Raw genomic sequence first — 13,474 nt, forward strand, 5'->3', positions numbered from 1 at the left:
CATCTGAAATAGGAAGGACTCCAGTATTCATGGTGTGAATATGAGTGGTTTTAGTGATGACTAATGAGAATACACTTGATAAATCCTTATTCACTTAGTTTCCCAGCTTTGAAAGCTTTCTATCATGCAGTTCTAGAAGCCCTTCGTGAAGATGCAGTACTGGAAGCCCTCTTGCTTTGCAGTTTAGAGCATGTTTCTCAACTTTCCATGTGTTTTCCTGGATTCTGTGGATCTTAATTTTATTTCCTGAAGTAAAATACGATGATATCGAAGCCTGATACTTAGTTTTTGGGTTTTGGTTTTTTTTTTTTTTCTAACTTGGAGCAAAATAGCATGGCTTGCCACTGGATCATTATCTTTGTATAGCTGCAGGCCATGAGGAATGTCAGTAAGCCCCTCGCAAGCTAGTTCCCATACCTCACCTGTCACATAACCATGATAGCACAGATGTTTACAGATAAAGCCTGAGGGTGTGTGGTGATGTTCAGACTGACTTGTATCCACAATCTGCGTCAGCAGGTGATGGGGAGTCCAGAAACCCCCGCTTTGCAGTCCTGCAGCCCCTCTAGCTTACCAGTTCTGTTGTCTTTGCTTTCTTAATTGCATGTTTTCACTTGGTCTTCATTCAATTTCTCTAATTTCCGTCCCATCCCAGGTTGGAAGAAATATTGACAGGTGGCTGTGGATGCTCAGTGCCAGGCGTATCATGACTCGTGCCGAGGGGGACTGCAATGTGGTCCAGAGCAAGCATGGCAGCATTGAAGCTGACTTTGAAGCCTGGAAATCCAAGTTCCTCAGTTGTCTCCAGGCCCTCTGCAGAGGGGAAAAGAAGCCCTGCAGTGGGAAGTGCAAGAAAGGGAAGTGCAAATCCCAAGGGAAGCAGAGTAAGGAGAGTTCAAGTCATGAACGTGAAGCGCCAGAGGTTGAGAACACTGAGGTAGAGCCAAAATCTATGGGTTCTTATTTCTGGTGTGCTTATTGAAGTGCTATTTGACCTTTTGCTCCTGTTCCACAGGCCAGAGGGATGCTGTGAGGGGCTTAGGTTTGATGCATCTTTAGTATGGAGTAGAGGGGAGAGAAGGGTATGAGATGGGGGATAGCAGGCAAAGTAATCCAGGAAGAGGAGCCAATGACTAGTGTGGACTAGACTGAGTGGCTTCCATGTGAGGGGGGAGCTTTTTGCCTGAGTGAGAGGAGGTGTGTTGTGACAGATGCTCCAAGGGAGTCAGTCTTTGCTTTGTGTTATGACCAGAATGAAGCCTTTGAGCAGTTAACCTGCTCCCACTTCAACCTGGTGAAGCTCAGGCGCTTTGTTTGCATCCCAGGGGCCTCCCAAATAGAGCAGCCTGTAATCTGTTCCTGTTTGTTCAGGCAGAGGTACCCAGAGAAGCAGGAGTTCAGGCATTGAGATCGTTGTAGCATCCAGCAGGGATCAGATTCTTCTGTATCACTTATGTGATCAGATAGGGATACAGCATCATGGATTTGGAGTTTCATGTGGTCTCTGTACTACTGAGTCACTAGAAATAAGGGCATCTCATCTTATAGAAGTTATTGCCAGCCTATAATGTATTTCTCAGTAGTCTTCATTGAGTGTTACTTGGTTTCACTGGTTAGTATGAGTGAATTTTTTCTGTTGTCACAGCAGATATGTTCCTATTCTTTTCTCTGGTCACTTATGCAGGCTGAAGAGTTGTTTGAAACCACCAGTGAGGAGGAAGCTGATGCTGAGGAAGCTGGAGGCACAGATTCTGTTGTAGATGTTGAAGATCTTGGCAAAATCATGAGTCACATGAAGAAAGCCAAGGTACCGCTACTACAGCAATTACAGAGCTGCCAGGTCTTTGTTATTGATTAAAATATTGCCTGCTGGATTCAAACCTGCAGAGTCTAGTTAAACACGAACTGTTTACAAACCTGTTCCAGAAAAGAACCTACTCGGAGATATGTTGCATTTGGTTGTTTGCTAACTGGCTTTACCTTGTTCACTGAGCAAATGCTGCAGCATAACCCATTGCTCTGAGTCTGAATATCACACATCTGAATGTACAACTCTGCCACTGTTATCTGTGTCTAAATGCAAATCCTGTTGTTATACTTGGCTGAAAAGCAGGTGTGTGCAGTGCTGATATGTCATGGCGAGGGAGTGGAGTGCCAGCAGTACAGGTGGGGTGGTAACAGGCTGCTGCAGCATCTTCTGTGTCTTGCTTGCTACTGCCCTAAAGTCAGGTACTGCATTTCATCTCAACAAACCTGTAATTTACCTTTCTTACCTTGCACAACTCTTTGCTTTGCTGAAACCTAGCAAGCCTGAGCCAAGGTTACACAGCTGGACCCTATCAAGGCAAACCTTGTGTCACAACAAGCTGAAGGCCTGGGAGGGAAGGCAGCTACAAGGAGAGTACAGGGATCTCTGATCCTTACTCTGTGGAGTGGGAGGGAGGTAACCCACTGCTTGCCTTCAAGTCAGATGTAAGGAGTAGCCCTGCTAGCTTAGGGGTTAGTGACCCTGCTGGGTGAGAGCTTCCATCCCTGAACAGCAGAATATCATCTTACCTGCTGTAGTCTGCAAGGGGAAAAAAAGTATGTTTTTCTTTTGTTGATGGGGAAAGGGTCAACATCGTTCACAGTAACTGTGCTGTGAGGTGGTGCTTCTCCTGCATGTGCTCACCACTAGAGGTCAGTGACAAAAAGGGAACTGTATTTTCTTAGCAGCAGGCATGAGAGATTATTTGAGACGAGCAGTTCTGTGAAAAATTAGGCCTTGAGTTCTCCCTGTCTGATAGAAATACAGCAACACCATGGCTGTGACTGCAATGATAAAATGCTTAAAGCTTCTCACACTCACTGATGTAGTGAAATCTGTGTTGTATGGTTTTGTAAGTAGGTGAAGATTTCATTGAAGTCTGCAATTCTGGTTGGTGTGATTCGAACAGCAGGCTTAGCTTTCTCGGTGCCTTGGTTGGTGAGAGGGCTGTAAGACTGCAGGGTGTTTGCAGCAGCAGTGCCAATGTGTAGATCAGGTTCCTGTGCCTCAGACCCAAGTGGTGTCACTGATCTGAGATGGCTTCTGTCGGAGCACAGGTGCTTATCTGGAGCTGCAAGCTGCAGTGTTCCCATCTGCTGTCTTATCAGAGGAGATGTTCTGCCCTGACAGCTGAGCACTGCCCTCTTACTTCTGCAGGCTGTTAATTCTTAGAGTGTAAATCTCTATGTGGGACCGTGGTGAGGATTGGAAATTGCACTTTTCTTCTGCATAGCAGTGTTCTGGCTGCTTTGAATGTGAGTTGTCAGCTGATGTGACGAAGGCCTCTGCAGATCAACTTTTCTTTGTCTCTGCATTGCACTGCCCTAGGACTTGTCTTAGGATTTGTTTTGAAACTCTAAATGGTGCAGTTCTTGTTAAGTGGCCCTGTTTTACTTGGCTGACCTGCCTACCTGCAGTTTACCTTGTGATCTACACTTCTGGTTTCACGTTGCTGTAACTTGAGCAGGTAATGGAGAAATAGCCTTCAGTGATGACTTCAGTGTAAGTCTTCAGCCCTCTTGGACAGGTGTGTTGTTTCCAGAATGACAGCAGAGTAGAGCTGTGTGAATATTTCATGAGGGAGCCTGACCTGATGGCTATCCATAGCATTACCTGGGAGAAAGAACAATGTCTCAGTGGTGAATCTCCTGGGGAATGTATGCATTTGCTAACAGGCTCATGTGAACACTTGAATTACAAAAAAAAGATCCCACAGGTGCAGTTATTTACTCTAATGAAAATAAGTGCTGAAGACTTGGTGAGAAGGAGCAGGATGATCTGTGTCTGTGGAAGTAATTCATTGCGTTGGGGCAGTTTTGCTCCCAGGCTGGGAGGGACAGTTGTTCAAATGCAGTGCATTTTTGGCTTTCTTAAGTTACCTCACTGTAGTATCTATGAATTTGTGCAATGAGAGGTTCTTTGTTTCCAGTTGGGTTGTGTTGTCCCTTTTGGTCACTGATTCTTTCTCAGGATGCTGAGCGGTGTGAAATCGTTCTGACATTCTTTACAGTGATGTCATCTGTTGCTGCAGTGATCTTTGCTTCTGGAGGCAGGTACATACAGGTTTCTGTATCACCTGTGTAGAAGCCAGTGCGTTCAAGTGTGGGTGTTCCAGGATTGTATCGCACTTCACATGCGGTGGTGACTGGGGTTTGAAATATGCCCAGCAATTTCCAGTGTGGTTTTTTTTTCTTTTGGATTCCAGTGTTGTGTATTAACTCCTCTGCATGCGGGAGATGTGTGAGGCAGAACCTCCTACTCTGACAGAGTTCATCTGTTGCAATGTTCTAGGATCCATCTTTTGGCCTTCGCAGGTGTGCTGCCGTTTGTGAGGATCACTAGCAGGCAAGATGGATGAAAAGCTGTAGCTCATTGACCTGCTATTGTGGGATAGCAAAGTGGGGCTGTAGCAGCAAGTACAGCTAAAAGATATTTACTCCAATCTCTGCAGGTGATCTTAATTTAATGCTGTGTTCATTTCCTGTTACTTGACTTGATAGAAACCCAGGCAGAGCTGTTTTGCAGCTTGTTTTGTGTATGTGTTGATGGCTGTTGCATTCTTGCGTGTCACAGCTTCGTGTTTTACATGAGTTTTTTGGGTTTTTGCAGTTTGTCTGGATCAGCCGAGATCCAGGGGTTATGAGGTGAATGGCAGAACCCACCTGCTGAGTAAAGTGGTAGCTGTTGCACTGTGTGCACCAGAGAAGAGATGGGTTTTTGAGTTGGGAATGCAGACACGAGGTTTAAGGTGCTACTTCTACACACTGTGCCAAAAAGCTGGCAGAAGGAGGTATCGAAGGGGAATCATTCAAATGCACAAAATGATGATTTAGTATAAAGGGAAATTTCACTCTTTATCGTATCATTTTCTATCGCTTAATGACTGTTCAATAGCTGCTGGAATGCAGCACATTTTTCTAAGTTTTTCAGTTTTTGCAGCTTGCTACCACGGGAAGTTGTTGCAGATGATGCTTAGTGGGCTTCTGACCAGAGCACAAACCTGGTTCAGTTCAGAAGGCACCTACAGTTCCATAAAGGGAAGTGCTTGAGCATGACAGTGCGGAAGTGGACTCCAGCCGTGGCCCAAGGAGGGCTGGGAGGTCAGTCCAAGCTCAGCAGCTGTATTTCCCAGGGCCCTGATGACCGGTGACTGCACACACAGGTTGGTTAACTCCTGGAGTTCTTCTGTATCTATTTATTCCAGCCTGTTTTTTTTTTTCTTTAGGTTGGAAGTCTTGACCTGTTCTACAGGTGCTTTTATGCGGCAGCAGAAGGCAGTGGTTCTTGTTGTAACAAAGGGACTTTTGTGTAGTTGTGGTACGCTTCTGCTGTCATCCAGAGTTGTTGATGCACCCTGAAATACACTTACCAGTGAAATGTGCAATCTAATGGGTATGTTTGTGGCCTGCAAGACTGCAATTAATCACAGGGACTCCATTTCTTAATGTAGATTATCTCCCACAGCTGGGAGATGGTGATAAACTAGAAAGGCAGATCAATCTAGACTAGTTCCCAGGGAATGAAACGGCTTTATTAACCTTCATATTTATAAACTGCAGCATGAGGAGTAATAATAATAATAATCTAATTTTTTGGATGGGCTGGAAGTAATCAAATGGGCATGTTTTGTTGGCACAGCTCAGTGATGAATGCTCCTGTTTTCCAAACCAAAGCTTAATGGTGCTGATAGTCACATTTTGAACATCAATACAAAGGAGGGGGGAGGGTGTGAGAACAAGGCTCAGGTTGACTTCATAGGGAAGAAGGTGTATCTCAGAGAGTCTGTTTAAGAAGCTTGTTTTGGTGCTGCATCTGTTGGCCATCAGGGAGGTTTCTCCATCTACTTTGGCTCCTCTTCCAAAAAAGCCATCCTAATGTGAGCTGTTCACCATCACTGGGGCTGGGAACTGCCTTGCTCGGTGCCTCCCAAATGCCCTCTGTGGGAGAGGAAACTTGTAATGACGTTGGTTGGAGCCGGGCCTGACGTGAGGCAGTGAGTTTTAAGGCTTACTGATGGGTTTACAGAAGATATTGCGTGTGACTTCATTACAAGCAGATAATTCTAGAGCATGCAAAAGCTGGTAGCTGTGTTCTGCCTGAGTTGAAAAAGGCAGACTACTGAACTGCTGGATGTAGAAACAGTTAAAAATGATGCGTGCCTTCAGAGATCCCCAAGAAGTTGTTCTAACTTTTAATGGGTGAGGGATGCATTGGGAGAGGGGGAAATGTGCTCTTATTTTCACCAGTCTCTGGGCCAGATTTTGACCTCTGCTACACTGGCTTGAAATTCAGAGTGATCTCAGGTTTTGAAATGAGCTTTAATAACTAGTATTTAATTGCTGAGGGGCTGCTTCTAGCCCTGAAATCTGGCCCAGGGACGCTTCACCTTCTCCACTTCCTATGTTTAAGTCTTTCTTCTTTGTATCTTAATATGTTGTAATTCTTCATGTTAGACAAACAAAAGAGATTTTGAGGCTTGACTTCAACTTGTAAATCCTGGGAGTACAGCATTTTTCTTCCCTTTTCCACCAGGTAAAGGTTACCTCTGCCTGGGCAGTCTCACTGTCTCTCCCTGATGAGCCTCTGTAGAGAGCTCTGAGGTCTAGGAATAAAGAGCCTTATTCCTATGCTGGTTGGTAGATCCCATACCCCTTGCTGCTCTTTCGTCTGTTATAAATTAGTCAATAAGTGGGTAGCGAGGCAGAGCTGTTAGATACAAAGATACAAAATGGGCTGGAAGTTGGAAGTCCCCGTGAGTATTGAGCTTTCTCTTTATTTGCAGCCTTTTCTGTTCTCTGTCTGTTGCTGGAGGTGATCAGGCTTTGCCTGCAGCAGCCCAGCCCATCTGCTTACCATTTCCCACCAACTTTTTGCTGTGTTTCTCGAGGTATTTCTTTCTTGTGCATTTTCTGAGGTTCTTGCCAGACAAATAACACAGCTGAAGTCCACAAATCAATGCACAGAATGATTATTTGCTGATGGTAATTGCTGGGAGAAGTGAGGAGGAGGTGGCTTGTTGATGTTGCTGCTGTATCCAAGGAGCGATGAGCGCAGTGATGGCTTGGAGCACAGCATCTGCTGCCAAAGGAGCGTGTTGGAGTAAGGTGTTAGGTCCTGTGTGTGCATCTGTGCTCTGCTAGATGAGCCTCACAGCGTGCACAGACTGCTTAGGTGTGTGCCAAACCACGCTGTGGATTTTTCTGCTAATAGCATGGCTAAGCTTTTGCGTGGGGAAAGCTTCATCCTTTTGGCTACTGGCACGGGCAGGAGTGCTATGGCTCCAGAGTGGGCAGCCTGGGTCTGTATTTGTGTTGGCCAATGTCTGTGTGCAGAGGGTTGTTTCAACCCAGCTGTCACCGTGACTGGGGATGGAGTGCCAAGCAGCTCCTAACTTTGGAAAGTGGGGCTTTGGTTGTGAAGGATGCTGAGCAGGGCTTTGGGTGTCAGGTTTATATTTTCTTACAGTTAACGAAGATTAATTACAGTGGAAACCAAGCAATTTCCGTTTGGGTTTAATCAGGTATTCTTTATAAGATTATAATTATTATAATCTTGTGTCCTTTGATCTAACAGTCCCAAAAAGCTGGCTAATGCAAATCATTGAACAGATTACAGGCCAGAGCTGTTAATTGAGTGCTTGAAAGACTTGCATATGGCTCCTATTTGGGGAAGTAGCAGAAGTGCAAATAGGATCTGTCCTTGCTGCTCTCCGGTTAGCTGATCACAAGCTTTCCTGCAGTCTTGGGCCAAGTGACTTTCCTTAGAAGAGCAGTCCAGGATGGGAGCTGTGTCTGGGGCTCTCAGCAAGGAAAGCGTGCGGTGTCTTGGCTGCTTGAAAGATGGGTGATGGCATGAAATGTCCTTTCCTTAGTCCTGAAGTGGAAGGAAAAGAAAGAAATGGAACGGAGAAGTCTTCTACAGAGCCATTGAAAAGAAGTATCCAAACTGTGCCGACATGCTAAGGGACGTGGTGTAGTGGAGAAGTATTGGTGGTAGATGAAGGTTGGACTGGATGGTCTTGGAGGTCTTTTCCAACCTTGGTAATTCTATGAAAATATGTACTCTGTTCTGCGTGAGAAAGCAAAATGGGCTGCAGCTGGAAGTCTTGCTGGGTGTTTCAGGATGCTTGTTAAATCTTGTTTCCTAGGTTTTAGTTTCGATTCTTGTAGTGCAGGAGAAAGGAATAAAAATGTGAATATATGTCCCGGTTTTCAAATATAAACTACTCCCTTTCAGGGGGAAACAGACACATTTCTTTTAGTTTTGATTCTTGTTTGCTTTGAAAACCAGTCGTTTTTACAGTGTGTCCAACGAAGCTTCCCAACTCTGACAAACATTGACAGAACCATAAAGCAGCGTGTGAAATGGAGGCCTGGTTTAACTGCAGCTTGTAAAAAGCCTTCCCTACAGCACAGCAGTGATATTACAGCTCTGTGAAGCAATCCCAAAATCTCTTCTGCAGCCCTGCATACATTCTGGGAAGTGTTATCCCTGAAGATTCCGATGCTGAACTTGCAAGAAAATGGGCATGGATGGGATCTGAGCTGCAGGGCTGTTGGAATAGCATTTTGAGTGGTACCTGCTGCTTGGAATGGTGCAGGGGATCTTGTGGCATTGCACAGTAAGGCAGATACAGACAGAAACTCCTGTTTGGTTCTTCACTGAAGATTCATGGGGGTTTTGATCATGCCTCCTCCTGCTTCAATCCAGGGCAGAGGAATGAATTGCTGAGCTCCCTGCTCCTTGGCTGTCATGTTCTGCTTTCCATCTATCTGCTTTTTCTTTTCTTTTTTTTTGCTTCAATTCAGCCTCGCGTGCCTAACTGGGCAGTGATGTATGCAGTGGGTACGTAACCTGTGATTATATAGACACCAGCAGCTATTCTTAATGAGGTTTCCTTGCTGTTAGGGTGCGTGCTGGTTCACTGATGACTCAATCCGAGTTCCTAATGCCCGTTTTTGTGCCCTGAGGAATGTTCAGGGCACTTTTGAGTGATGACTGACAGCAGCTAGATATCCTCAGTCCACGGGCTGAGCAAACTGCAGTTCGTTGGTTAGGACAGTCAGCACTTGGAATCTGGAGCAGCAGTCCTGCTCTGTCCCCGTTCAGAGCTTTGATGCAAGCTGACACCCTGTGCTGGACCTTCTGCTCTGGTTTTGGCCTCACGGGAAGGCTGCTCTGCCAGGAAAACTGTAATGCCCCAATGGCTGGGACTGCATGAGGGGAAATCTGTTCTAACTGTCCTAAGTGGTGTAACTGCTCCCTTGTCACCAGAGCTCTACTAGGGATTTTAGCTCTTCATTCATGAGCCTTAACACTTCATTTAACTGTTCCCCTCAGCAAGTCGTGCTACCATTGCCAGGCTGCCTCTCCTCGATAACCTTGCCAACAATTTTCCCTTAGCTTCAGCTCCATTTCTCTTGTCTGCTGCCCCTGATGTATTACTGTTTTCTTAATGTGTGCACCTTTCACATGTTAGGAGCTGGAGGAGGCCCTGATGGATGATGCAGTAAGTCAGGACAAGGCTGGGGTTGCCTTGTGTTTGTCCAGGGGAGGTTAAGTAGGAAACAAGCTCAGTCAGAATTGAGCTGTATTCTGGCTGTTTTCCTTCCTGGAGTAAAAGCTTTTCAGGGAATGTGTTGTTTTCAGCTCTGGCACGTGAATAGAGCAATGAGGCTAAAAACATAATTTAGCCTAGGCAAGACTTCTTTTGCATGGAGTTGATGCAATTTGCCTTTTTTCCTGCATTCTTCCTGCCCACAATCCTAGTTGGGAAAGCATTTGATGTAATAAAATGGGAAATGCAGTGAGAGCTCAGACAGCTCCTGTGTAGGGCAGGGCAAGTCCTGCTGGGCACATGGAGCTGCGCTGGGCTGCGAGTCTGCCAGAAACTGGGATTGATTCCTGCTTCTTTCTGACTGTGGGTGCAGTGTGAGTGCAGGGAGGGTGGGATTGCAGTTTCCTAGCAGGGAGGTATTTCAAGGACACGAGGAGCTGGCTCCTGTCACTGCTTGCTTGATTTGTTAGGGAAAGATAGTAACTTGCTTTAGATTTACTACAGGGCTTTCTGCTAAATCACTGCGACTAGAGAAATTTGCTCTGTGCAGATTTAACTTCATTCTCTGCGTTGGATCCCTAAATAATAGATATGAAAGGTTTATTAAGCAAATAAGTAAAACTCACTGGGGTGTGAATGCCTAAAGCCCATCGCCTGCCAGGCAGAGCCAGTCAGGTACTGCGGATCAGAGGAAAACAGATGATTGTTTTGTTTACAGCCTTTCGCATCAGGATGAAAGGGGAAAAAAATATATATTAACAGCATCTCTGAGGGGAAGATGATTATTGAAATAAATGCCTCTGCCTTGCCAGCGAGGCAATTGTATTTATTTGTTTTTTCATGTTTAGGTGCTTTTTCTCTGCTGTTGCAGTTGCAGCACGGCAGGCAGGTAGAAATGCAAGCCCTTTAATTCAGAAGGACTTCTCCTTGGATAGGGTATCTTGTTTGTAGTTAAGTGAATCGCTGCGTTTTTAATACTATGATGTTCTACATAATGCATTTTGAGTTCTTCTGGGGGAATTAACCTGGCATGAGATTGGGGAGTAGATATGCCAGGATGCATCTGTTCAGAAATCCTGCCCGGTGTTTTTCTTTGGATAGCTAATGAATCTGTGCTGACATAGTGCCCTTCCTTTATAAATGGATGGCTGTGCCTAGTTCTGGATTAAATGATGTGGGAGAAGCTCTTTGTTTAAGAATTAATAGCTGAGGATTTTATCTCCTTCCTCCCTTACGCACGAGGCTTTTCCAGCCGTATTAATGTTTTACCAGTGAAGCATCTTGGGGTTGTTGAGTCTGGAAAAAAGGTGACTAAGAGAAGACCTCATTGCTCTCTGTAGTTGCCTGAAAGGAGGCTGCAGGGTTGATCTGTTGGGTCTGCAAGTGAGGGTGGGAGGGGGCAGGCTGGAGCTGCAGCAGGAAAGCTAACAGTGGGCGTTAGGAAGAGTTTCCTCATGGACAGGGTGGTCCATGGGATCCCCATCCCTGGAGGGGTTTAAGGGACGTGTGGCTGTGATGCTGGGGGATGTGGGTCAGTGATGGGGCTGGGGTACTTGCCTCTGTGCAAAGAGCACAGGTGGGGAAGCAAGGAGCACTGCTTTCATTAGTGATGCTAAGGTGGGTGAACTCAAACTGGAAGCACAGGAGCGTTTGCATGAACTTCTTGATGACTTTGGCACAAAAGGGACTTGGATGTTGAATAGCCTGTTTTGCAGAAACAGAATGTCCTCTGTTGGTCTGTGTTGTTTATCCATAACTTCTTTAATGCTTCAAAAAAAAAAAAGCCATAAAGAATTGACAGATTACAAGTTGCATGAAATATCAAAGTAATTATTTCCACTTTCATGCTTCTTTGTGCAGACATAAAGCAATAAATACCCATAGTGTCTCAGAAGTGACACTTACATAGTGGCAGATTCACGCTTTTCTTACGTGCTGAGATTTGTTTGTTTCTCCTTTAACTTATGCTAATACATGGTATTCCTGTATTTGTGTTGTTTTCTTTCTTTTAAGTAAACTCCAGGAGTTTAAGCATGTTTATAAAGGTGCACCTGTTGGAAGCCAGATGTGTGGGATGCAGCAGCTCACTGTGTGGAGTTGACTGCTCAGGGGGAGCAGCCTTTTCTTGCAGGGTCTTTGGTGATTATCAGATTTTGATGGTGCTCTTGGCTGTCCTTTGGGGTGACTGGTAGAGAGCACAGCTCCTAGGGCAGTCTAAATCTCTGCAGTGATGTCTGTCTTCCCTGATCTGTCCCAGAAATAATATGAGATTGAATTTAAGTGTCTGTTACTGTCTTCAAACAGAGAGAACGTGTGCTGGAGGATGGAGATGCTGGAATGAGCTTGCTTGGAGAGACCTCTGGGAGGAAGGAGGCGGGTGAAAGGAGAGAAATGATAACTGCAGCCCTGAGGGATGCTCTCACAAAACAAGGTGAGGTTCTGTGAGCCTGAGTGCTGGACCAGGCTTGGTGATGGAATTCTAACAGAGCAAGTGAGACTGCTTCTGTTGGAGGAAGCTGCTGATGGAACTGCCAGTCCTGCCCCTGGTTAGAGCCTACCAGCACAGCTTAGTCTAGGGCTGTCTGCTTCGTTGTTCTGGGGGGGGAATCTAAAGCTATGCAGTGCATCTCAGCATGGTGCACGCTAACGTGTTGAGATCACCTGGTGCAATACTTCTGCTGTCAGCTTGAGGGAGAAGATAAACCTGCGTGTCTCTATCTTCCTTGGTAGAGAATGTTTAGAAATCACCTTTGCTTCCATCTTGCATTTTAGTCATCTACTTTTATCTAAACTTCAAACTTCTGGTACTGAAACTTCTCACAAAAGAGAATCTGTCAAACCAGCTATCTGCTTAGTGATTCGATCAATGAGCTGCAGAGAGCAGCGTTGATGAACTGGTGCATTTTTCTGAAACTTAACGGCAAGCACAAGAGGAGCAGGCTGAGGGTTTTGAACTGCAGGGCTGTCAGCTGTGAGTAAAGTTGGGAGAAGGGCAGGGGAAGGTGATGTGAGCGCCCCTGTGCTGCAGCTGGAGGGGATCACAGTGTGTTCTCCCCAGGATTTCAGTTGTTCTTCAGCCTGAGCATCTGTATGTGACTAGTGTTGTTCTGCCCATCAAGTGTCTGGCATATTTGCTCACTTTTTATTTTCATAAACTTTAAATAAAAAGCTGTTCTTTAAATCTGCAGGCTGAATGACCGAACCCAGCAAAAGCCTCTTTAAAATGGAGCTCAGCACAGGGTGGCAGTAACTTTGCCTCATCTTCTTGTCCATAGCTGCATCACTGCTGGTCAGGGCCAGTGCAGGGCTGCAGGAGCCAAAGGCTGTGTTGTATTGGCAGATGCACTGTGCCACAGAGGGGCTCGAGGAGCATTGCAGGCCTCCATTTGTGCACTGTATGGTCAGGAAGACAGATCCTTCTGCCTGCAGGGCTGCTGGGAGGATCGGTGAGCCTGGCTGGCAGGGTCAAAGGCACGGCTGCTAGGAATGGTGGGCAGGGATGGCAGCATCTGGCTGCTTCAGGGTCCTGTTCTGAGAGCCTGCAGGGTGTGCTGAGCTCCTGTATCAGGACAGAAGAGCCCTGAGGGGGGGAGATGAGGAGGTGCTGTGGCACTGATCTGTTGGGTATGGGTGCACCCTGCCCAGTGCTCTTCTTGGGGTGCAGTGCTCAGTTGGCTCTTTGTTATTCAGGGGGTGTCACAGGAGTGCTTGATGCTCTGCCTTGCTCTGATCCAGGCATCATGGGTTCAGTTTTGGGGGGTGGATGAAATGTTGGTGTTTTAGTGCTGTACAAAAGTGGTTGTTGTAAAAAAATAAAAATAAAAATAGTGCTGGAGGGAAGGTTGCATTCCTGCTGTAACTTTCTGACACGAAGGCAGGTTCTCCAGGTT

General features: G+C 45.9%; 1 protein-coding gene across 1 annotated transcript in view; it reads left to right on the forward strand.

The window, feature by feature from the left end:
* The window catches only part of LOC306954074 (S-adenosyl-L-methionine-dependent tRNA 4-demethylwyosine synthase TYW1-like), a gene marked incomplete at both ends in the record, with an annotated part of 75,253 nt that overhangs the window by 2,733 nt on the left and 59,046 nt on the right, over positions 1-13,474 (forward strand). Inside the window, 3 exons of the mRNA XM_079545132.1 lie at positions 656-937; positions 1,685-1,807; positions 11,889-12,015. Of these exons, the coding sequence (XP_079401258.1) occupies positions 656-937; positions 1,685-1,807; positions 11,889-12,015 (532 nt within the window). The remainder of the gene's footprint in view (positions 1-655; positions 938-1,684; positions 1,808-11,888; positions 12,016-13,474) is intronic.

This window comes from Tetrao urogallus (genome assembly GCF_951394365.1).
Source record: "Tetrao urogallus genome assembly, chromosome: 20".
Classification (NCBI taxonomy): Eukaryota; Metazoa; Chordata; class Aves; order Galliformes; family Phasianidae; genus Tetrao; species Tetrao urogallus.